This window comes from Armigeres subalbatus, chromosome 1 (genome assembly GCF_024139115.2).
Source record: "Armigeres subalbatus isolate Guangzhou_Male chromosome 1, GZ_Asu_2, whole genome shotgun sequence".
In the NCBI taxonomy this organism is placed as follows: Eukaryota; Metazoa; Arthropoda; class Insecta; order Diptera; family Culicidae; genus Armigeres; species Armigeres subalbatus.
In genome coordinates, this window is record NC_085139.1 from 3,428,431 (window position 1) to 3,454,345 (window position 25,915).

A 25,915-nucleotide genomic window follows, 5' to 3' on the forward strand; every position below is an offset into this window, starting at 1 on the left:
AGTTTTGCATGGTCAGTTCGCAACGCATTTTCGCCTACTATGCAGGACAAAGTCTGTCGGGTCAACTAGTTAGCCAATATAAAGGAAAGCGAAAATTCGCAAAGCTTTCGAATGAACTTTTGGTGTTCATTTTCACTGATATTCCACTATTGACTGCACAATTACTTCCCCGCTATGGATGGTTTTGAAATAAAATGTGGAGCTCTGAAATAAATTTCTGGAATTAATCATTTCAACGGATGTCTTCAATTTTCTGAAGGACCGTTTTGTAATCATTAGCGATGAAAGAGAATTTTCACTGTCGATTGCGGACGTAAAATACCATTAACAATGTTTTAAAAAAAAAACGATTGTTATTAAATTTTGTAGATCACAGAGGACTTTCACTATCACCTTCACTTATAATTTACCTTTATGAATGCTAACAAAAATGCGCAGCCCTGGGATGATTTTTTAGGATTAACCTATTTTACAGATGTTCCTCAGTTATTAATTGAAAACTTTTCTATGCCAGCCATTGCATGAGTATGTATCTTGTGTGGCAAGTACAATGGATACACTAAGCACAGGATGTCGAGAAAGTTTCCAACCCGAAAACATCCTAGACCGGACCTAGACCTTCGGATTGGCAATCTTACGCCTTTGCTCGCAAGGCTACTGGAGAAGACTTTCACTATTGATGGTATAAACAATTCGCTGATATAAACAATATCAAAAATTAGCTTTGAGATGAAATTTTGAAATTGGATACTTTTAAGGATGTTTCGGATTTCCCGGAGGGTCATTTGTCAAAAGACGCCTGTATGGATGGTTACGAATAAAATAGCGATGCTCTGGAATGATTTTTTTTTAATCGGCCACTTTCACAGACGTTCCGATTCTTCCAGAGGGCTGTTTCGGGAGCACTTGCAGGTCGCAGAAAACTTTCACAATTGATTGCACAGACATTTCGCCGGCATGATTGGTTATGGTAAAATTGCATAAATCTGGGATGTATTGGTCACTTTTGCGTATGCTGCGGATCTTCTGGAGGGCCATTTCGGAAGCATTTGGAGGTCACAGAAGACTTTCACTATTGATTGCACTCACTATTCGCCAGGATGGATTGCTACGAAAAAATGGCGAAGCTCTGGGATGAAATTTTGGAATTGGCTATTTTTACAGATGTTCCAGATCTTCCGAAGGACCGTTTCTGAAGCATTTGAAGGTCACAGAAGATCATCATCATTGATTACATTCATAATTCGCCAGGATTGATTATTACGAAAAAATCGCAAAGCTCTGGGATGAACTTTTGGAATTGGCTCTTTTACGAATGTTCCGGATCTTCCAGAGGACTTTCTGATGCCCGCTCAAAGGATAAAATTGCCAAGAAATGGCGTATACAAGATAGCAAATACAGTTGGGATCATCAGAGCACATATGTGCAAGCAATTTTATGTTTCATAACAAGAAAATCGAAAATTAGGTGCGAAATTGAGAAGCACATACAGTATCCCTTTAGTACAGGTTCCCGGGGACTATAGAGTTCCCCATGGGCTTATTCTAGGAACTTTCGATTGGTGCCTAAAGATCGAAAATCGGTTGAAATTTAAGTTTGTATGATAGTGATGAAGTCTTGGGTCCAAATGAACCCTAATGCACAATGTGTAACTTTTTTCTAGTGCATTAGGAAGGTTCATTCACCAATTACATAACTTTAAAATTGACCATTTTCGTTATTGGTCTTGAATTAATGAAACTTGCTTTCTAATCCCAAGAAGACTATTCAATTGATGAGCCGTGCTTATTTGTTGTTTCACGGCTAATCATGACTAGTCACTACGACAGTCAATCAAGCTAAGCTAGTTCCTACAAAAATCAGTCCTCAGGATTTTTTTTTGACAAATTAGGTACAAAAAGGGTAGTCCTATTGGAAGTGTAGAAATTATACACTATACTGACAGTACATATTCACGTGGGGTGCCAGCTGTAGCCATCTCCATCTTGATGGAGTTTTCTAAAAGTTGTGTTTATCCAAAAGCTCCTGATCGGTATTAGCAACAGCTCTGGAATCAAGAAGACCCGGTTCCAAAGATATTGCCGGTTATGAATGGGCACAGTTTTTTTTAATATTAATCGTCATGATTTACAGAAATTTATCGTAGATCGGTGGCTGGTAGTCAAATCCATTAGCGGGCAAAAGAGGCTTCCTGGTTCCGTTCCTTTTGGCATCTGGAGGAGCGCGTCGATGATAGCTAGGGCAGTTCATTGCAACCACTTCTGCCTATCATTTCAACATCGAACTGAACACAACGTTGTCAACACAAACGTTTTAATTCGTAAAAAAAGTCTCATTTGGGAATCATTTTCGTCTCTTATACTCCCGTTCAATAACCTTTTCCTTATTCGGCACCTTAAAACGTAATAGCAGTTAGGGTCTGTCTCAATTGTATGATTAAACTCAAATTAAAAGTGACAGTTCATTAATTATCGAATAACCCTGCTGGATGAGCAGGATTACTTTTGACAGATATCGAATCATTCTCGATCGATGTCTTATTGGAATTGCTGGGTAGCACGCAGCCATTCTTATGGCCGGGTGATTTTTAAATTTTCGAACTGTCAGTTTTAAGTAAAATTAAATTTGATTCGGGAAATGAGACAGAGCCTTAGTGGTGGCAGTTGCGTAGATGACGATTGGCATTTCCATTGATTGACCTTATTGCTTAATAAATTCCATCTCAATATCCAACATTCAATGCACTGATACTAAATTTATATTGCAGGTCCGACGATCCACGAATTCAATATAACGAAACATGATTTGACTATCTTTGATAATTTCTAAACGTATCCCAATACAACAGTAACTGAACGTAAGTACTAAATTTTTTTTTAAATCTTTATTAAGGTGTTTTTTTAATCTACAGACTAAGTTCAACACCGAAAGGTAAGTACTAAACCTAAATAATAACAATGATGTGGAAATGCTAATATCATCTTCCGACGGAGGTCCTTCGTAGGTTTGTTGGTGAAAAGCACCAGTCTAGCGTACATGGGTTCGAGTCCCATCGAAGGAAAGTGGTTATCTCCAATTCTTCTTCTTCTTCGTCTTCTATTAGCATTTCCTCAGATATTAATTGAAAGCTTTTCGATGCCCGCCATATTGCATGAGTATGTATCTTGTGTGGCATTCATTTATTCAGACTAAGGCCGAAGTGGCCTGTGCGGTATATAAGAGGCTTCTCCATTCGGCTCGATCCATGGCTACACGTCGCCAACCACGCAGTCTACGGAGTGTCCGCAAGTCATCTTCCACCTGATCGATCCACCTTGCCCGCTGCGCACCTCGCCTTCTTGTGCCCGTCGGATCGTTGTCGAGAACCATTTTCACCGGGTTATTGTCCGACATTCTGGCTACGTGCCCGGCCCATCGCAGTCGTCCGATTTTCGCGGTGTTAACGATCGATGGTTCTCCCAACAGCTGATGCAATTCGTGGTTCATTCGCCTCCTCCACGTACCGTCCGCCATCTGCCCCCACCATAGATGGTACGCAGCACTTTCCTTTCGAAAACTCCAAGTGCGCGTTGGTCCTCCACGAGCATCGTCCAGGTCTCGTGTCCGTAGAGGACTACCGGTCTAATTAGCGTTTTGTAGATTGTCAGTTTGGTATGGCGGCGAACTCTATTCGATCGGAGCGTCTTGCGGAGTCCAAAGTACGTACGATTTCCAGCCACTATGCGTCTCCGAATTTCTCTGCTGGTGTCATTTTCGGCAGTCACCAGTGAGCCCAAGTACACAAATTCTTCTACCACCTCGATTTCGTCACCACCGATGCAAACTCGCGGTGGGTGGCTCACATTGTCTTCTCTTGAACCTCTTCCTATCATGTACTTCGTCTTCGACGTGTTGATGACTAGTCCGATCCGCTTAGCCTCCCTCTTCAGTCTGATGTAGGCTTCCTCCATCTTCTCAAAGTTACGTGCCATAATATCTATGTCGTCGGCGAAACCAAATAGCTGGACGGACTTATTGAAAATTGTACCACTCGTGTTAATCCCTGCTCTTCGTATTACACCTTCCAAAGCGATGTTGAATAGCAAACACGAAAGACCATCACCTTGCCGTAACCCTCTACGGGTTTCGAAGGGACTCGAGAATGCCTCTGAAACTCGAACTACGCACATCACCCGATCCATCGTCGCTTTGATCAACCGTGTCAGTTTATCCGGAAAACCGTGTTCGTGCATTAGCTGCCATAGCTGGTCCCGATCGATTGTATCATATGCGGCTTTGAAGTCGATGAATAGATGATGTGTGGGCACGTTGAATTCGCGGCATTTCTGCAGTACTTGGCGAATGGCAAACACCTGGTCCGTGGTGGAGCGTTCGCCCATAAAACCCGCCTGGTACTGCCCCACGAACTCCCTTGCAGTTGGTGCTAGTCGACGGCATAAAATTTGGGAGAGTACCTTGTAGACGGCGTTCAGCAATGTGATTGCGCGGTTGTAGATGGGACACACGACACCTTCCATCCACTCCTGCGGCGATACTTCCTCCTCCTAAATCTTGGTAATGACCCAGTGCAGCGCTCTATCCAGTGCCTCACCACCGTGTTTACCACGCTCTCCCGGTAGTTCGTAAACCCCAGCGGCTTTGTTGTTCTTCAGCCGGCCAATCTCCTCCTGGATTTCCTGGAGATCCGGAGCCGGTAGAATTATGTCCTGCGCGCGTTCTCCCAGGTCCATCACCATACCGCCATCTTCGTCTGCCACATCGCCATTCAGGTGTTCTTCGTAGTGCTGCCGCCACCTTTGGATCACCTCACGCTCGTTCGTAAGAAGGTTCCCGTTTATGTCCTTACACATATCAGGCTGTGGCACGTGGGCCTTACGTGAACGGTTTAATTTCTCATAGAACATTCGTGTGTTATTAGCGCGGTACAGTTGCTCCGTTTCTTCACGGTCTCGATCTTCCTGCTGGCGCTTTTTCCTCCGGAAAATCGAGTTTTGTCTGTTCCGCGCCTGTTTATATCGTGCCTCGTTCGCCCTCGTGCGGTGTTGCAGCAATCTCGCCCATGCTGCATTCTTCTCTTCCACTAACTGCTCACATTCGCCGTCATACCAGTCGTTTCTCTGATCCGGGGGCACCGTGCCAAGTGCAGCGGTTGCGGTGCTACCAATGGCGGATCGAATATCTCTCCAGCCATCTTCAAGAGATGCTGCGCCTAGCTGCTCTTCCGTTGGAAGTGCCACTTCCAGCTGCTGCGCGTATTCTTGGGCTAGTCTACCGTCTTGTAGCCGCCCAATGTTAAGCCGCGGCGTCCGACTTCGACGCGTGTTGTACACCGTCGAGAGTTTTGAGCGCAGGCATACTGCAACGAGGTAGTGGTCGGATTCAATATTCGCACTTCGGTAAGTGCGGACGTTCGTGATATCGGAGAAGAATTTACCGTCGATTAGAACGTGGTCGATTTGGTTTTCCGTTTCTTGGTTAGGTGATCTCCATGTGGCCTTGTGGATATTTTTGCGGGGAAAGAAGGTGCTTCGGACTACCATTCCGCGGGAGGCTGCAAAGTTTATACATCGTTGGCCGTTGTCATTCGATACGGTGTGCAGACTATCCGGTCCGATGACCGGTCTATACATTTCCTCCCTTCCTACCTGTGCGTTCATGTCACCGATGACGATTTTAACGTCCCGCAGTGGGCATCCATCGTATGTCTGCTCCAGCTGTGCGTAGAACGCTTCTTTCTCGTCGTCGGGTCTCCCTTCGTGTGGGCAGTGCACGTTGATGATGCTATAGTTGAAGAAACGGCCTTTAATCCTCAGCTTGCACATCCTTGCGTTGATTGGCTGCCACCCAATCACGCGTTGGCGCATCTTACCCAGCACTATGAAGCCGGTTCCCAGCTCGTTGGTGGTGCCACAGCTTTGGTAGAAGGTAGCCGCTCGATGCCCGCTTTTCCACACTTTCTGTCCTGTCCAGCAAATCTCCTGCAGCGCCACGACGTCGAAGTTGCGGGGATGTAATTCATCGTAGATCATCCTGTCGCAACCTGCGAAACCTAGCGACTTGCAATTCCATGTTCCAAGCTTCCAATCGTGATCCTGTATTCGTCGCCTGGGTCTTTGCCGATTATATCGAGTCGCATTATCTCTTATATTGTTCGTAATGATTGGTTTTCTAGGCGGCTTATTGGGCCAGCGCAAACCTCCTGTCTCGTCGGAGGGCCGTCGTGTCAGGGCTGTTTAGCGTCCCACCTAACACCAGGACTTTGGCTTGTGCGCTTTGAGCGGCACACGGTCGCTTTGGTGGGGCCTACTTGCGGATACATGCAGCTTTTTATAGAGGTTTAACAGGGCCCACTGTCAAACCCCACCACATCCTAGGCAAGCCCCACAACTCGCAGATGGCCTGGGGAGGGATCGTCAAGCCCTTGGACATAGTCCCTGCTGCCCACGCCCCTTGTGTGGCAAGTACAATGGATACACTATGCCCAGGGTGCCGAGAAAGTTTCCAACCCGAAAACATCCTAGACCGGACCGAGAATCGAACTCATTATCTCCGGATTGGCAATCCTACGCCTTTGCTCGCAAGGCTACTGGAGACCCCTTATACAATTTCTCCAATACATTTTTCAAATAAAATTCTTCCACATAGTGTACATATTCACACCGGAGTTTTCATAACATTGTGAATTATGGACCATGACGGGTGGCTAATACTCGAAAAATAGGCAATTGGGTTGATATCGAAAGTAAAGGTGAACATTGTTTAATTTGAAATTTAAAAATAGATGAAAAATGTTTCCTCGACATTTTCGGTCTGGTTTGACGTACAGAATAAAGTGATATAATTTGGTTTCATACGCACTAAAAACACCGGAGGGTACTTGACTCAACATTTGACAAGACAACTCCAGAGAAATTAGGAGAACCTAGAACATCTGGTTTGGGTATAACTGCAATGTAAAGTATGCGCGGAGGCCCAAGGGAGCTGTTTGGACAAGATTGGATGCTGTCAGATTTGTATCGAGTTCATTTGACCTGGTAAACTATTCGATCCAAATTCCAGAACAGTTTGAAGAACCTAGAACATCTGATTCGGATATAACCGAGTTGCAAATCATTCGCGTGAGCTGTAGGGATGACGGGTTTCCATTGGCATGGCTTTTTGTAGAGAGTCGCTAGAGATGTTCAGAATAAACATATTGTTCACACATTGATACATCTCCATAGATATCAAAAGTTTTGATAAAATCGCATTTTATCTCCGTTTGTCGAGCTGAGTCGAATGATATTTGTATACATAACACTAATAGGTCTCCGGATATCCGATAAAAAGTTCGTTTTTGGAGTGAACATTTTCTACCGTGAATCGCAAGTCAGTCTCATCTCGATCGGGTCTTTTACCGGAGGTTAGAAATAAAAGGGCATTCAATAATTAACCCATTGATTTTTGGACTATATAAAAAGATATGCGCTCTTCTTAACCGAATGGTTTTTGCATATTTATACCATTTAACCCCATCCTCCCGTCTCGAAGCACGTGAATAGTTTTCTTTTACCATACGTGAGCCTGCTACGTTCGAGGTAGTTTGTTTGAGGTTTTCCGGAGCGAGTAGGCGGCGGATTTTGTGTTGCTTCTTCATCATCCTTTCATCGGCTTCTCAAACAGCAACGGCGCGCAGAGCGTTGCCTCCATGCAATACCGAAGCTCACGCAGCGATGACTCTCGAATTCAAGGCGAACTAAAATTTTCCGCATCAAAAGTTTCAGCTTCACTCCAAGTTTTGCACTTCGTCTCCATTGGTTTGTTATCGTGGTTTAACCCAGATACATTTGGTGTGGAGAGGAAAACCATTTTCACTTTCACGAAACATGGACTACATTATTTATTCACCAACTAGGTTTTCAAGATCATTATTTTGTATATCTCTGCTATTAATCCCCCTTAGAGGTGATTCTTCGCATTAAATGCGTAAATTGAAAATAAGTTCATTTTCCTCTGAATAACTGAAATCGACTTTGTATAATTTTCAGATATGAATAGTTTTAGCTCTTTTCGAATACTAAGTGTACGTAGGCAATATATGTTCGGTCGAGAAACAAACTTCTTTTAGAAGGCCCAAAGACCTCACAGTGTTACGAAGTGTGTCAGAACTTTGGTAATTTAGCAAAAAAAACTCGACTCGAAGATAGCCATCTTTTGTACGAGATGATGTCACCAAAGTGCCTTATTTGTTTCAACATAAAATGATAGTAATGACGTGACAGGAGGCCAAAAATGTTCGGCATTCCAACAGGCGAAAATCAACGAACGATGACTCCCCCTAGTCACACAATCAGTTTCCTCGATCTACCAAAACGCGTGCCACTGGATCAGTGCATCAAACATTACCCCTTGTAAAACAAAAACATACACAAACAAACTGGGAGGAAAATTAAAAATTATTCAACATTAGAGTAATGATAGTCCGCAGTGCAATCCATCCGGACGCTGATAAAACGTTTTGCTGATGCTTGCGCACGTCTTTCGTCGTCACTCCGTTATAGATAGATTGCAAAAGCAATGAAGCACGTGAAATTTGCTATGTGTGATGTTCGCCCGCCAGTGTTATCACCATGCACCACTACCTCTCATTTACATTTCCTCCGGTCTCTTATTTTTCATATCACACACAACGCCTACATTAGGTTCCCGAGTGGCGTTGTAATAGGTCGTCGCTATTTTTGGTCGACATTCACATATTCCCAGTCATTTAGTCTCCTCCAGCTTATCGTATCTTCGTGTAACTGGCTGGTCCAGGTGTATATAAGCAACATTCGCTAAAGTTTTCAATTAGAACAGATGTTCACCCTAAATCTTGTCGTTTACGGACGACCGAAACTTTCGAACGAGATCAATTCGTTCGAACTATTTCCATATTCGATTTCCGAGCGGCAGCACAGACAATTAAATCATGATACACGTGGTTGTTTGTTGCCAATCTTACTTCCTCCGTAAAATGTATTGTCTTTTATTATTAGGAGAGTTTTAAAACACCTACTGCATCAGAAAAACAAAATCTGTGGCCAAGTTCCTTTAGTATAGAATCAAAAATCGATAAAATAAATCATTACCCTCCCAACATTCTGAGCGTCAATGAGGTCAAAAATTATTCTCGAGTGGCTTGTTCCAACAAAAGTGTACTTTTCGATAAATGCCTCCAACTAATTGCAAATAAATTTAGCACGATTTCATCCGATCAAACAGGAAGCTTGACAGATGATTTGAGAAGTTTGAGCAATTCTAATTTGTAATCAACAAACATTATTGCGGAGATATAGAAATAGGCGGACCAAACATCGGTAAACAATAAATTAGGGTACTTCATCACTAAATACATTCTGAAGGCAAATTATTTGCAACTATAGCCTACTTAAGAACTCCATCAACTTCAGATTTTTGACGTGAAATACGTCTAAGGGAAGACTCGGATACAGGATGTAAAACGGAACTTTCTAAACTGGGAACCGTCACGAAATTATGTAAGATTTCAAACGTTAGTAGCGCCTATATCTTTTGATGGATTTTTGCGATTTTTATATCAATCAAACTCGCGAACTCTCCACCAATTTGCCAGTTTTATTGAAACTTTTGATTGCAGTGAACTCTCTCTAACTCGATGTTCTGTAAATCGATTTTTTTTCTTACTTCATAAAATTCAAAGGCTCTTGAATTTTCGGGTCGGGCCATTTGGCCAAATGCCGTTTGACCAAAAGTAAAAAAAAAACCCAGATTAATCCACCTAGCGGTGATGATGCCTTTCTCGTGCGGTAAAAAATAGTATTTTGGTCATAACTACCAAGCCTATTGTCCGATCCGTCCAATTTTCAATAGGAAACAATGGGGCAGTATACTGCGTCGAATGCAGTCTGTTGTGAGGGAATCCGTTCAGGGTAAGTGCATTAAAAATGAGCTAGACTTTTTTACGCGCTTTTTTATGAGAAAAAGTATTTTGGCCATAACTACCAAACCCATTGTCCGATCCGTCCACTTTTCAATAGGAAACAATGGAGTAAGATACTGCGTCGAATGCAGCCTGTTGTGAGGGAATCCGTTTAGGGTAAGTGCATTAAAAGTGAGCTAGACTTTTTTACGCGCTTTTTTATGAGGAAAAGTATTTTGGTCATAACTTCCAAGCCCATAGTCCGATCCGGCCAATTTTCAATAGGAAACAATGGGGCAGTATACTGCGTCGAATGCAACCTGTTGCGAGTAAATTGGTTGAGGGCAAGTGCAAAAAAAGTGAGCTAAACTTTTTGCTCTTTTGGTGCGCACATACACACACACATACACACACACACACACGCACACACACCCAGACATCACCTCAATTCGTCGAGCTGAGTCGATTGGTATATAACACTATGGGTCTCCGAGCCTTCTATAAAAAGTTTGTTTTTGGAGTGAACATATAGCCTTTACGTATACTTAGTATACGAGAAAGGCAAAACTTATATTGGGAGTTATGAGTAGCAGGAATTACATGAAGTGTGCAGCGAGAAGTGAGGAATGAGACATTTCGCACATGTCATAATAGGGAATAGGAGGTGAATAGTGAAAAGTGAGAAATGAGAAGTTAGAATTGATAAGTGAGAGGTGGAAAGTGAGAAATGAAAAGTGAAAAATGAGAAGTGAAAAGTAAGAAGTGAGAAGAGAGAAATGAGAAGCGAGAAGTAAAAAGTGAAAAGTGAGAAGTATGAATTAAAAAGTGAAAGTGAGAAATTAGAGAAGAAAGAGATGTGGGGTGAGGAGTGAGAAGTAAGAGTAATAAGAGGGAAGTGAAAAGTGGTAAGTGAAAGTGAAAAATGAGAAGTGAAAAGTAAGAAGTAAGAAGTAGGAAGATAAAGATAAAAAGTGAGAAGTAATAAGATAAAGATAAGAAGTGAGAATTGTGAAGTGAGATGTGAGAAATGAAAAGTGCGAAAATAAAAGCAAAAAGTGAAAAGTAAATTGTAAAAAGTGAGAAGTAAGAAGTATGAAGTAAGAATTGAGAAGCGAGTAGTAAAAAATGAAAAGTGAGAAGTATGAATGGAAAAGTGAAAGTGAGAAGTGAGAAATTTGAGAAGAAAGAGATGTGGGGTGATGAAGAGTGAGAAGTAAGAGTAATAAGTGAGAAGTGGAAAGTGTGAAAAATGAGAAATGAAAAGTAAGAAGTGAGAAGTGAAGGAAGATAAAGATAAAAAGTGAGAAGTAAGAAGATAAAGATAAGAAGTGAGAATTGTGAAGTGAGATGTTAGAAATGAAAAGTGAGAAAATAAAAGCAAAAAGTGAAAAGTAAATTGTGGAAAGTGAGAAGACATAAGTGTGAAGTTAGAAGTAAGAATTGAGAAGTAAAAAGTGAGAGGTTAGAACTTAGAAGTGGAAAGTTTGAGAAGTGAGAGGTGAAAAGTGAGTAGTGAAAGGTAAAAATGAGAATAAAAAAGTAAGAAAGTGAGTGAGTGAAATGCAAAGTGAGAAGTAAAAGAAACGTGAGAAGAAAAATTAGAAAGGAGAAATGAGGAGCGAGAAGTGCGAAGTGAATGTTGAGAAATGAGAAGTACAAAGCGAGAAGTGAAAAGTAAGAAAAGTGAAGTGAGAACTGAGAAGTAAGAGGACCAAGTAGCAGGCTTGGCATTTACTCGCACAATGAGCTCAATGAGCAAAAAAAGTTCATCAAAAATGAGCAACAAAACATCACGGATATACCCGTGATGAACTTCCGCAACGTAAACTACGTAAAACCAAATATAGTACACTGAACCAATCATTCCGCTCTATATAGAAGAGAAGGAACCATCCCACCGACACTACTACCCAGCTTAAGCAACCCCTCCCACTCTGTGAGGGAGTAGGGAACCCACTGTCTAGCAGCTGGAGCACCCCATTCATACACTCCAGTTCAATAATTGATAATACCCTAAAAGTAGGCAATTACCAAACGATTGAAACAGGCTCTAAGGGATGCATGATACATGAAAGAACTAAAATGTTCAACAGTTTAGCGTTGATAATCGAAAGTTTCAATACTACTGGCAAATCGGTGGAGAGTTTGCGAATTGATTGATGTAGGGTAAAGTGCCCAATAGTAGACCCCCAACCAATAGTGGACCCTCCAGCCGTTTTTGCATTATTACAGCACAATGTAAAGATTTTGCTATGAAATTCCATCGGGAGAACCTACCTTACAATCCTATAATATGATTACATGCTTTGGAAATGCTATGGAAAGTAAAATTAGATGTTTTTTTACAATTCTATAAAAAATAAACACAAAAGTGTCCATTATAGGAATATTTTGGGGGGTCCACAATAGGGAAGAAAAACGTCCCGAAACGAAACATGAAAATCAAATGAAGTGTCGACCATATGCAAGCAATTTCCTATAATGGACCCCAGGGAGTCTACTATAGGGCGAATTCAGTCATACTTTAAAATTTAATTTCAACGCATAACGTCGTGTATTTGAGTGTTTTATGTATGTATCGTGAAGAGGAGATGCAGAACTTGGTATCAGATATTAAGCAGAATTATTATGTTGAAAATTTCGGCTCCTTATGACAGGAAAAAACAAAATTCCGCTACTAGGGAGTCCACTATTGGGCATTTTACCCTATAAAACTTTAAAATCCATTGAAAGATAAAGGACCTATTTATGTTACAAATCTTACATGATTTCGTGACGGTCCCAATTTTGAAATTTTCATTTTACACCCTGTATCCAAGTCTTCCCCTTAGACGTAGTTTACGTCAAAAAAAGATGCTCTTCGTTGTGGGAAATATGAAGAGCGGCTCAAAAGGTATTTTAGTTACCAGATAAAGATTGTCGTCGCTGTCCAGAATATCTTTTGCTGGCGAGGATAGGGGATCTAGATGTCAATGGAGGAAAAATACATACGATTTGACAGTTAGGTACCACCAGGGAATCAACTTTTTTGGAATACGCCTGCGACAAAAGAGAACCAACGACAAAGCTTTGCTTTTGTCGGAGATAATAATGACAAATATCCGAAAAATTTTGTCAGCAACAAAAAAGAAGACAATCTTGTTGCCAACTTTTCATCCCGTTATTTTGCATTATTTCTAGTGAAAATTTCGGTTTTATGATATCATAGTTTCTGCTTCTATGGGAATATTCGAGAATCGAACAATGATTAAAAAATTAGCAGCGTATTTTCGGAAATATCAGAGCACGCAAGGCGAATGATTCTTGTCATATTGTGTTCGGGTTCTGATAAAGGTTTGTCGCTAGGTGCGTTTGTCAGTAACAAACTTTGTTGAATATAAAGAGTATATTGTTAGGCGTTGCTCGAATATTGATTCCCTGGGTACCACACATGTTTCGGACAGCAGAACAAAGGGGACCGAAGCGACAATCTTTATCTTTATCTAACTAAAATATCTTTTAGCGTCTCTCTTTGAGAGAATCCGTTTGTCTCAATGTGCCTCTTTGAGGAGCATCATTTTTGTTGATCTTCCCAACTGGACGTACAGAGAAATGAGAACACACTTCTGTCATACCATCGCTACCCGCACAATAGCCGCATTCGCATCTTTATGAGACCAGCATGAGAATAAGGGCCGTGTATAGCATCCATGAACAGGTAGAAATGAACACCATTCTATCTTTACATTAATTATTTACTGCTTCTAAGCAACAGGCGGCTTGATGTAGGCAATTCTACATTTATCTGGTTAGCAATTACAATTTGGATTGCAAAGAGATTATTGACGAAATTATCTTATACTAGGCGAACCTGCCAGTTGATTCAAAAGTATAAGATTACTAATGTCGTTACTGTTTGCGTGACTAACATGTAGGTTACTTCGACCTGGCAGCCAAAGTACCGGCACTACATGTGTCAAACCGATGTTGGTGAAGAAACAAAACATGCACTACAACATGATGCATAAATTATTGCCAATTGAAACTTGTTGAAGCATAATTTGGCAAACTAATTCAATTGACTACAGCGCTACTAGCGTTGTAGTACTTATGCTTATACTAACCTGCCCGATCTCGATCAGGTTTGATTTTTGATCTGTCAATCATTCAATCGATTGAGGCGTCGCACTCTAGATCAATTTCAGTTCGAGTTTGATAGCACAGAAGAGCCCAAAACGATTCGATTGGTGAGTAAATGTTGCAAATCGACCAACCCGTTCGTAAGTTATAATGCCTCAAAGGAAAAGGCACCAAGACCTTCTTCAAAATATTGTGTAAACGCGTTAAAATGCGTGAGGCCCCAGATCCGCATAAAAAGGAAGCCTCATATTAAACCGCATGAAAAGCGACTCCAGTGCACTATGGTCCAGGATACAGATTTACGCGGAAAGATGAATTTTACGCCAAAACTGTATTTTTTAGAAAAAACTGTTGTTCTACAAAATTGTTTGAAATAGTAAGGCCATCATTATGGTTTTACCAAAAAATAGGGTGGCCCATCATATAAAAAAAATTAGGAAATATTTTTTTTATTTCTTGGAATATTGATATGTTATGTTCTACAAAGTTGTAGCGTAGCTTATTCCAATCAATTTTGCTAAAAAAACTTTTTCTGTAGCTCTTAAGTTGGCTGTTTTAGAGCAATTTTACCTAATTGGATTAGGGTGTACCTCAAAAAAACAGTATTTTTGATCTAATTTTTTTGTTTTAGATTTCTCGAAAAAGTCGTCTTCAGGTGACTTTTAGAGCTCAAAAAAATGCAACTTTTGATGGGTAAATATGCAGAATATCTTTTTCTGACCAAAAGTTATAATCGTTTTTCTGTCAAAATTACATTTTTTTCATAAGTTGATATCTCCGGTTAGGGCAGACCAAAAAAATATGTTTACACGGCATTTAAAAGATAAATTAATATTCTTCATTATGTCAAAAAATTGGGGATATGTTATTTTTTTATCTCAAGTTTTATCAATTTTACTAAAACCATGTTTTTTCAAATAAATTAATATAACTCGACAACGGAAAAAGATACAGACGATATTCTTATAGCAAAACACGCGTTGTAAAAAGCCCCAAAAGTCTTCAGAAGATGACATTCGTGAGAAATGAAAAATAAAAAATCTACAGCTCTAACACTTTTTATAAGTTTTATCATTATCATCGTATTGCAAGATTTACGAGAAAACATGCATTTTCGGTCTGAAGCATACTTTTAAGAAACAAAATTTGTTCTACAAAGTTGTTCTGGATACTTTGGCCCTTGTTATAGAGTTACCGAAAAATAGCGTGGGCCATTTTATAAAAATGTAAAATTTTCATTTTTTTTATTTCGCGGAATATTGACGTAAAATGTTCTACAAAGTTGTAGCGCAGCTTTTTCCAATCAACTTTTCTATATAAACTTTTTATGTAGCTCTTAAGCTCACTTGTTTAGAGTAATTTTACTTACCAGGATTAGGGTGTCCCTCAAAAAACAAGATTTATGATCTGCTCATTTCATTTTTTATTTTTCACGGATGTCATCTTCTGAAGACTTTTGGGGCTTTTCAAAACGCGTGTTTTGCTATAAGAATATCGTCTGTATCTTTTTCCGTTGTCGAGTTATATCAATTTATTTGAAAAAACCCAGATTAATCCACCTAGCGGTGATGGTGCCTTTCTCGACCTTCGTAAAATGTGTTTGCTTGAAAGTAGATGAGCTAGTAGCTAAGACTTTTTTTTCCTTTTCCAATCTTTTTGATGTACATACCCCTGTTGTATTTTACCCAGTTATATATTTTAAGGATATCACATTTGGATGTTTGTTAAACTGAAGCTCTGACTACACAAAAAGAAAATGAAAATGCCATTCCCATCAAGCGAGCGGAGGGCAATATTTGTTATGATATAAATCTCGTGGCCGTTCTTCTGCCAAACTCCCGTATGAAGAGGGAGGGAAGTGTATCAGTGTGGAAGCATCCGATAGTTCGTTTTCGGAGAGAAATTATAGCCTTTCGGTACAACTTTGTAGCACAAGAAAGGCAAAAAGTATTTTGGCCATATTTTCTAAGGTAATAGTCCAAGCTGGCCAATTTTCAATAGAAAATAATAGAATAGGATTTCGCGTCCAATGCAATTTGTTATGAGTAAATCGATTGAGGGTAAGTGCATTAAAAATGAGCTAGACTTTTTTACGCGCTTTTTTATAACATAAAGCATTTTGGCCATAATTTTTGTGCCCATAGTCCGATCTTCCAAATTTTCAATAGAAAACAAAACGACAGGATCCTGCGTCGAATGAAATTTGTTGCAAGCAAATCGGTTGAGGATAAGTACCAAAAAAGTGAGCTAAACTTTTTGCACTTTTGGTACGCGCGCACACATACATACACACACAGAGACATCATCTCAGTTCATCGAGCTGAGTCGATTGGTATATAACACTATGGGTCTCCAGGTCTTCTGTAAAAGTTTGGTTTTGGAGCGAACATATAGCCTTTTTGTATACTTTGTAAACAAAAGGCAAAAATGGTGTTTCGGCCATAACTTCTGATCCCATATTTCGATCTGGCCAAATTTCAATAGGAAACAATGGGATAGGAATCTGCGTCGAATGCAACTTGTTGCGTGTAAATCGATCAAGGTTAGGTGTCCGAAAAATAGGTTACATTTTTCTTTTCTGATTTTTCTATTTAAAAAAGGTGGTTTGGCCATAACTTCCGATTCCATAGTCCGACCTGGTCAATTTTCAATAGGAAACAATGGGAAAGGATTCTGCGTCGAATGCAATTTGTTGCGAGCAAATCTGTTTAGGATAAGTGCCCGAAAAATGAGTGACATTTTTTACGCGATTTTTACGTATAAATTTGTATTTTGGCCATAATTTCCGATCCCATAGTCCGACCTGGCCAATTTTCAATAGGAAACAATGGGAAAGGATTCTGCATCGAATGCAATTTGTTGCGAGCAAATCGGTTGAGGATAAGTGCCCGAAAAATGAGTGACATTTTTTACGCGATATTTACGTATAAATTTGTATTTTGGCCATAACTTCCAATCCCATAGTCCAACGTGGCCAATTTTCAATAGGAAACAATGGGAAAGGATTCTGCGTCAAATGCAATTTGTTGCGAGCAAATCGGTTGAGGATAAGTGCCTAAAAAATGAGTGACATTTTTTGAGTCGTTTTGTGCGCACACACACACACACACATACACACACACACACACACACACACACACACACACAGACATCACCTCAATTCGTCGAACTGAGTCGATTGGTATATAACACTATGGGTCTCCGGGCCTTCTATAAAAAGTTTGTTTTTGGAGCGATCATATAGCCTTTACCGTATACTTAGTATACGAGAAAGGCAAAAATAACATATTTCCAATTTTTTGACATAATGAATATTAATTTCTCTTTTAGATGCCGTGTAAACATATTTTTTTGGTCTGCCCTAACCGGAGATATCAACTTATGAAAAAAATGTAATTTTGACAGAAAAATGATTATAACTTTTGATCGGAAAAAGATATTGTGCATATTTACCCATCAAAAGTTGCATTTTTTTGAGCTCTAAAAGTCACCTGAAGACGACTTTTTCGAAAAATCTGAAACAAAAAAATTAGATCAAAAATACTGTTTTTTTGAGGTATACCCTAATCCAATTAGGTAAAATTGCTCTAAATCAGCCAACTTAAGAGCTACAGAAAAAGTTTTTTTAGCAAAATTGATTGGAATGAGCTGCGCTTTGTAGAACATAACATGTCAATATTCTCAGAAATAAAAAAAATATTTTCTAATTTTTTTTATATGATGGGCCACCCTATTTTTTGGTAGAACCATAATGATGGCTTTACTATTTCGAACAATTTTGTAGAACAACAGTTTTTTCTAAAAAATATAGTTTTGGCGTAAAATTCATCTTTCCGCGTAAATCTGTATGCTGGACCATAGTGCAGTGTATATCGTTTTGACCGATTAATACAAGATTTGTTCGACTGCTTCAATTTTGAATGAAAATTATTAAGCTCTTCTAAGGGAATGTCTTCAACGTGTAAAAATGAAATGGAACAGTCCTAAACACGCATTATGACAGTGATTGAATGGTTTTCTAAACAAACACGATAAATACAATAACCTACTGGCTTCCGTTGGATTATAATTATAATTATCATAAATTTATACGCCACCACCAATTCCGTCCCTCGGAAAGAGGCTCAAAGATACTCAATGAGCAACTTTTTCCTGACCTCATTGAGTCAAACCATTTAGTTATCATTGAGAAGTGAATATAATATTTCGGATCTACACGAAAAAGAGAGAAACGCAAAAGTACAAAAGAGAAGAGCAAAGATTCATGTGTCGAGAGCAGTGATCATTTTTTTCTTCTCTTGATAAGTGAAAAGTAAGGTAAAAATTGGAATTTTTTAACTTCATCTCTATTCCTTCTCCTTCCTTTTTCTGATTACCTTGAGAAAATAGAAGTGAAAATGCGAAGTGCGGAGTTAAAGGTAAGTGAGAAGTTAAAGATAAACAGTGAGAAAAAACATTTCATTTCTCACTCCTCACTCACAAATTTAACTATTCAGCCAAACGGCATTCGGCCAAATGGTATTCTGTCAAATGCCCTAAACCATATTTTACATGTTATGAAAACTGTTATTAAGATATTTTGGAAGAAAAACATAAATGTGTTCTCTATCACGATACCTTCCTATTTGGATGGTCTCTTCAATATCGAGTAAAGGCCCCCACGCAATACAGCGGAACGGCGACGGAAGCAGCAGATTTGACAGATGGCCCATATATTTTCTGTCAAATTTTGCATTTGAGGCTTAAGGGAGAGTTCACTGTATAAACAAAAGTCAAACTATTGAAATTTTACATGAGACGCTTCAAAGCATTTAAGCGTCAAAATGTAGGCAATCAATTTTGGGAAGTCTTAACTGCAACAGCACTAAGTCGAATCCAACAGATGGAATTTAGAAATGCATCATTACCACTGGGAAATAAATTTGGGTTTTTAGGTGAAAATTTTAAATTGTCGTATCCAACAAGTTTTATATTTTGAGTTATGCCAGTTTTTTTAAACCATTGACATACATACACAGATAAAAATATGTTGTGATTTTAAATGTATTTTCATGCACATATTTGGAGCATGCAAATGAACGTATCAATCGATTTAACTGTTCTTTCAAATCGAAATAAATTTAAACCGTGCTTCCTTGTGAAATTCAATTAAATTTAATTGAATATCGAGTGTTTATGCATTTGATGGGATTAGTTGCAATTTAACACGTCGTTGAATTTAAAAAATCATTTGCTGTGTATGTAAGTAATCAAATATATTATCTTCTAATATTCAAGCATGACGGTAAATAAGTCTTATTCTCATTTGCGATTTCATGAAATATCAAGTCTATATAATCATAATTCGTTTATATTTGTATATTTAATTCAACAATAATGTAATCGTTTTACCCACGCATCCCCGCCCATTCATCTATTTTTAAAGTTCTTTCACTTACCCAGGTTCTCAGTAGTGAGCTCCCGAATCCTTTCCTCCAGCCGCCGTCGATCTATTGCTGCCACAGGCGGTGCAGCCAAAGACGCCACCACCGCGCCTCCCTCGGTTGCATCTTTTGCCGTAGTCGTCGTCATCGTCGTCGCCGTTGCAATATTCACAGCACTTTCGTTTTCCTCCTTGATGGGGAGCGATTTGGCGGCGTTGTAGCGTCGCGTGACTTGCTCATAGTTGGCCTCCAGCTGCAAGTACTCCTGTATCAGCTGGCTCTTGCTGAGCCCTTCCAACCGTTCCGAGCGCGCGTCCTCGTACACGCTGGAGAACTCCTTGGTGAGGAATTCCTCTTCGTCCTCTGGTAGTGAGTAGAAATAATTTTCTTCTGAATCTATAGAAAAACTAGAATCACGGGTTCTACCTGAGGGCGTTAGGACGTGGGGCATGTGGTCTTCCATCAGGAAGCGATTGGTGTTGTATGGCACTAGCGGTGGCTGATCGGACAACATAAATGGGTCCGTTATGCTGATCATCCTAGAACTTCCAGCGGTCAATCTGGTCAACTTGACGCGACGTTTGTTAGCCGCGGTTGTCCGCAATAAGGGAACATGGAACTTCCATTGGGACTTCGAGTAAGGTCGCGAACTAGTCGACCGTTTACCACGCTTGGTTTTGCCGCGGCGCGTTTTACGTTTACTGTTGTTTTTGTCACTACCATCGCTGTTGTGTTCCGTCGCTTTTCCACCCCCGGGGGACATAACCAACCCACCACCGACGACTCGAACAGTGGGAGAAGCAACCGAATCGTTCGCATCCACACTCATCGTTCGGGTTTCTCTCACCGTGCCGATAGTTCGTTCGGACACCACACCGAGCGCTGCTGCCGCTGTTCCGATCATTTCGGTTTCGTCGGCAGCAGTCTCCGCTCCGGTTGTAGCAAACTGCGCTAAACCGATATTTTTTTCAACGTCCTTTGTCGACATTTTGCCTCTTTTCCAAAACCTCTGTCAATCGCTCAAAATCACACACACAAATTTTGCACCAATGTGTCTATAGGTCGGGCCGAAAATTGCACACTCGTTCCGAAATCAATGAAATCAAATTCAATTTTGAGGCTGTCGCCATTTCTCACTGTACCTCTAAGCCTAGTACGACTGTTGGTCGGTAGTGGCGCTGTTTCACTACCGCAGCAACCGAGAAAAAATATCTCCAACCAGGGTTGAATCCGCCGGATTTGCGAACACCAAAATGCGATTGAAATGGATAAGCCCACACAATATAATCAATCACTTCTAATAGATACAATTTAATCGCTAATCAAAGCAAACGTGACCGTTATTTGATCCCCTTGGGAACTACAACACTGAATCCGCACTGTATCCAAAGCCGAGCCCGACGAAGGAGCTTCAAATAAATCACACTTTTATTATTGCTGTTATTCCTCTGTCCTGTTCCACACTCCGCTGAAATAGAGCTCTAGCGCTCCGGTCGCCTGCTTGGTGCAACGTCGCCTTCGAAGCAAAATACACTCTTCTTGTTCAACACACACACGATGTAGTTCTTCACACTGGTGTCTGCGGACAAAATATTCCGTTTGGATTATCGCACTGCACTGACATGCTCTCGCGTTCGTTTCTCGAAACGAAATGATTGTGGGGATGAACCGAACAACAGTTCGGACGCACCCAACCGACCAACAGCCAAGAAAACAACAAACAACAACAACAGTTACTCGCCCGTTCGTTGTTCAGTTCACTTTGCAAAGTGAAGTGTGAGAGGAAAGCCGGTGATCGCTCTCTCGAAATATTTCGGTTATCTTCGTAGATCGTTCGGTGGATGCACACCGGCTGAACTATGGAATAAGCAATAAATTGTGCCCATATAATTGCAATATTACCTTGAAATTCAAGGTAGAATATGAAATCTCGCTTAACTTTTCAAAAGGTCCTAAGTAACATTTTTTCATGATTTAATTTGAGTATTGCAATCAACAGATTAACATGAAATACGTTGATTGCATTATTCAGATTAAATCATGAAAAAAATGTTACTTAGGACCTTTTGAAAAGTTAAGCGAGAAATGTTTGAATTTAGCGTTTAATTTAATCTTTTTATGCCATTCAAAATTTCGTTGGATGTCAGCTAATTACATCGTCTTCAAGTACACTCCAATGTGCCTGTTTTATTGAAACTTTTTCCATGGAACGCTTCAAACAATTTTTTTTTTTTTTTTTTTTTTTTTTTAAACTTTATTAATGTGTTACGCTTCAAACAAGCTATTAGCCTATTAGTGTACATTACGTACTGTTTATTGCTTTCTTAAAATAATCAGATCCAGGTTAATCCAAATTTGTATTTTTTACCCTCCTGCTTCAGAGGGCGATTCGACTATACTTTAGATTTGGATTTTATTGACCCATGTTCAGAAGTAGCTCAAAACCACTGACAGATCCTCTCCACAGTCGGATTTTTTTAATTCGATAGAGTCGATGGTGATTCCGCCTATTGATCAACCAAACGATTTCGTCAAATGTTTTCTCACAGTCTAAAGTTCTGAAAAATATTAGAAAATACTACCGTTCGGACCCAGTCGGGATAGTTTCAAACAGGGTTGTTGTGGAGGTGCGATTAAAAAAATTTAGTTGAGTTTCCGGACAGCAAACAAATGGAAAACAGATACAATGCCTTGAAAGACGGTTATCAAAGGGTCCTACGTTATACGACAAGTTGAGATAGCAGATTGCTGACTATCTTTCCGCAAAACAATCAAAAGGGAGTTGAAAGAGACCGTGCCAAATCATATTCGGTGCTACGTGCGACTGCAAACAAATTTCAAGAGTTGGAAAGGCGATTTTAGAAAACCTCTATGTGGACGAATACTTTGATATTTAGTGTTGATAGCATCCATGAAGCAGCATAGAGCTCGCAACGGAAGTCAAAATGTTAGATCAATACGGCTTGACACTGACGGATGGAGATCAGGCGGACCAGTGGAAGCTGTTAGGGTAATTCGGTCGCGGAATAAACGAAATAACTCGCGAAAAATACGGATTAGAAATAGAACTTTATTTATATACGTCTGGTCGGAAAACACGTTTCAGTTGAATGAAAAAATATGCTGATGCAATCGGCAGCTGTCAAAAAGCTGTTCAAGGCTGAGGGCCAGAAGGTGCGCACTATTGCGCGGTGCACTGGTGTTGTAGTTGCAGGGTGGGGATCACGGTGAAGTACACTAGGTGAGGAACAAGCAGTGCTCCCGTTCCACACTCCCCCTCAATGCGATGTCCTCACTGCACGATGCTCAGCCCCAGCATATCACGGAAGGTCTCATGCTTCTGGGGGCCAAGCGGCTTCGTAAAGATGTCTGCCAACATTCGGTCCGTAGGACAGTATTCCAGGACCACTTCTTCGTTCACACACAGCTCACGCACAAAATGCTCCCGGGTGTTGATGTGTTTGGAGCGTCGGTTGCTTCGTTCGGTTCTCACAAATGCGAGACAACCTTGGTTGTCCTCCTTAACCACAGTTGGCCTCTCCTGTTTTTCGTCCATGTCGCTGAGTAATTGCCGTAGCCATATTGTTTCTTGGCACGCTTCGCTGAGGGCGTAGTATTCAGCCTCCATCGAGGACAATGTAACACTGGATTGGCGACGGCTTGCCCAAGAAACTACACCTCCAGCGTACGCAAACACAAACCCTGTCGTTGATCTACGGGTGGCCAAATCACCGGCCCAATCGGCGTCGGAATAGCCAACTAACTGCTGATCAGGTTCACCACCTAGCTTGAGGTACCACTCCTTAGTCCCTTTCAAGAACCGCAGGACCCGCTTGGCAGCGATCCAGTCGTTTTCTGTAGGTTCCGCAAACTTTCTACCGAGGATAGCCGCAGCCGCAGCAATATCCGGTCGAGCTATCACTGCTAAATACAGCAATCCGCCAACGAGGCTACGATACATTGTAGGATCTTTCAATGGTGCACTTTTGTCTTCCGCTTTAAGATAACCAATGTCCATAGGTGTTTTGGCTACCTTAGCTTCTGTCATCCCGTTACGTTCAACCAGCTTGTCAACATAATTCATCAGGCGTACGTGGTACACCCCATTGTTCACGACGATCTCCATCCCCAGAAAGTGTCTAGGCTGACCAAGGGACGTAAGCTCAAACTCTCCATTCAGATGATCGAAACACTTCTTCAATTCTGCTTCCGCAGACGACGCCAGCAAAATGTCGTCCACATAAACGATCAAATACACTTTGACATCTCCCACCACTTTGATGTACAGACAGGGGTCTGCGCTCGATTTCTTGAATCCGTATCGAAGTAGAACATCCTGAAGCCTTTTGCACCAACATCGTGCGGATTGACGAAGCCCATAGATGCTCCGCTTCAAATGACACACCAGGTTCTCCTGTCCTTTCTTCGCGTAACCCGGGGGTTGCCGCATAAAAACTTCTTCGTCGAGGCTACCGTAAAGGTAAGCCGTTTTAACGTCGAGGTGACGAACTACCAACTTCCGCTTCGAAGCAACTACGAAAAAGGTTCGCAACGTCGATTGTCGCGCCACGGGAGCGAAGACTTCCTCAAAGTCCTTACCGAACCGTTGAGTGTGACCCTGCGCAACAATGCGGGCCTTGTACTTAACGATTTCATTCTGCTCATTCCGTTTGAGTTTATAAACCCATCTTGATCCGACGGTTTTCCTCCCATTGGGTAGAGGAACGAGCTCCCACGTTCCATTTCGACGATGAGCCTCCATTTCTTCATTCATCGCCGAACGCCATTCCCGAATCTGGACCGCTTGCTTGAAGTCGACAGGTTCCTCAATAACACAAGCTGCAACTCCGGCTGAATCTAGTTGGAAATCTTGCAAATGTCGAGGAGTAACGCCTTGATTCTGTCTGCTTGATCGCCTCACATTTAGTTGTTGCTCGTCCTCAGCAGCACGCGAATCATAGAACTCGTCCGAATCTGATTCGCCACCGATGGCTCCTTCTTCCTCTTCCTCGTAATCTTCTTCTACCTTGAACGGAATCAACTCGATCTCTTCTTCTTCTTCTTCTTTGCGTTGATCAGCATTCGAATGAACATCCTTCATCGAGAACTCAACGGAGGAGGTGCTGTTGGCTAGCTCAATAAAGCGCGCGTCACGGCTTACGACGATGTTATCAGTTCCCGGAACTAGAAAGCGGTATCCCTTTTGGTTCATACAATACCCAACAAACTTAAGTTTACGAGCCTTGCTATCTAGCTTTCCCCTCTTTACATCCGGCACGAGCACGAAAGCATCTGCTCCAAAAACGCGAATGTGACTCAAGTCGGGCTTCCTACCCCACCATAACTCGAATGGTGTCTTCCGAAGCGAACGCGAAGGCAATCTATTTTGGAGGTACGTAGAAGTAAGGATTGCTTCCCCCCAGAACCTTTTCTCCAACCCTGCATCGATGAGCATACACGTTGCCATCTCCGAAAGAGCCCTGTTCTTACGCTCCGCTACGCCGTTTTGTTGCGGCGAATAAGGCGTAGTGAACTGGGGCTTTATTCCTTCGTTTTTATAGAAGCGTCGCAGATCGGTGTTGTCGAATTCCCCGCCCCCGTCAGAGCGGATCACTTTCGGCTTGCGATTTAGTTGTGTTTCGGTCCATCTCACGTACTCCTTTATATAAGCGGCGGCCTCTGCCTTGCTTTTCAACAGATAGGTTACCGTAAACCTGCTAAAATCATCAATAATGTTCATCACGTACCTGTTACCAATCGGAGTCACGTTCCTCGTCGGGCCGCAAAGGTCGGTGTGGACGATGTCCAACACCTGCGTGGCCTTGCGTTCAACAACAGGTGGGAAAGGTAATCGAGCCGCCTTGCCCTCCATGCAGCATTCGCAGACAAGCTTCAAACCACAGTCGACGACTTTCACACCGGTTGCCAGCTCCTCTCGATTAATACGTTCCACCGCTGCCCAATCACGGTGACCAAGGCGCCTGTGCCATTGGTGCTGGCAGTTCGGATGATGTTGACCTGATGCTACCGTCGCACATTCCTGCGTCTTCAGGTAATATACGCCACCGTAGCGGCATCCCACAGCAACAGTGGCGCCGCTTGAGTCTTCCACTCTACACCCATCACTGTCAAACACTACACTCATTTTCTTCTGTGCCAATTTCGTTACAGAAATCAAGTTCGAGGCTAATCCAGGCACATACTTTACCTCACTCATGGAAATCGTCACTGCATTGTCTTCGTCATCAACTCCATGAATGACACCACTACCTTCTCCCAATATTTGGGTTTTCTTTCCGTCTGCGAGGGTGATCCAACCCCCAGCAAACTCCTGCAGCGACTTGAAGAAGGAACGATCCGATGTCATGTGGGCGCTCGCCCCGCTATCGATGAGCCACAGCGACGTTTTCTCCGAATTCGCCTTGAAAGCGAGAAACTTTTGCTCTACGTTAGCAG

General features: G+C 41.4%; 1 protein-coding gene across 2 annotated transcripts in view; it reads right to left on the minus strand.

Moving 5' to 3' along the window:
- LOC134219848 (uncharacterized) overlaps window positions 1–21,116 on the minus strand; it is a 35,189-nt gene extending 14,073 nt beyond the window's left edge. The window contains exons 1-2 of one of the 2 annotated variants that reach the window (XM_062698745.1): window positions 19,886–21,116; window positions 19,475–19,822 (exon numbers count right to left, since the gene is read on the minus strand). In XM_062698745.1, coding sequence (XP_062554729.1) covers window positions 19,475–19,822; window positions 19,886–20,447 — 910 coding nt within the window. In that variant the 5' untranslated portion in view covers window positions 20,448–21,116. Of the gene's footprint in view, window positions 1–19,474 lie in introns of both variants that reach the window. The other variant, XM_062698737.1, reaches the window with a different exon arrangement.
- Window positions 21,117–25,915: the final 4,799 nt, after the last annotated feature.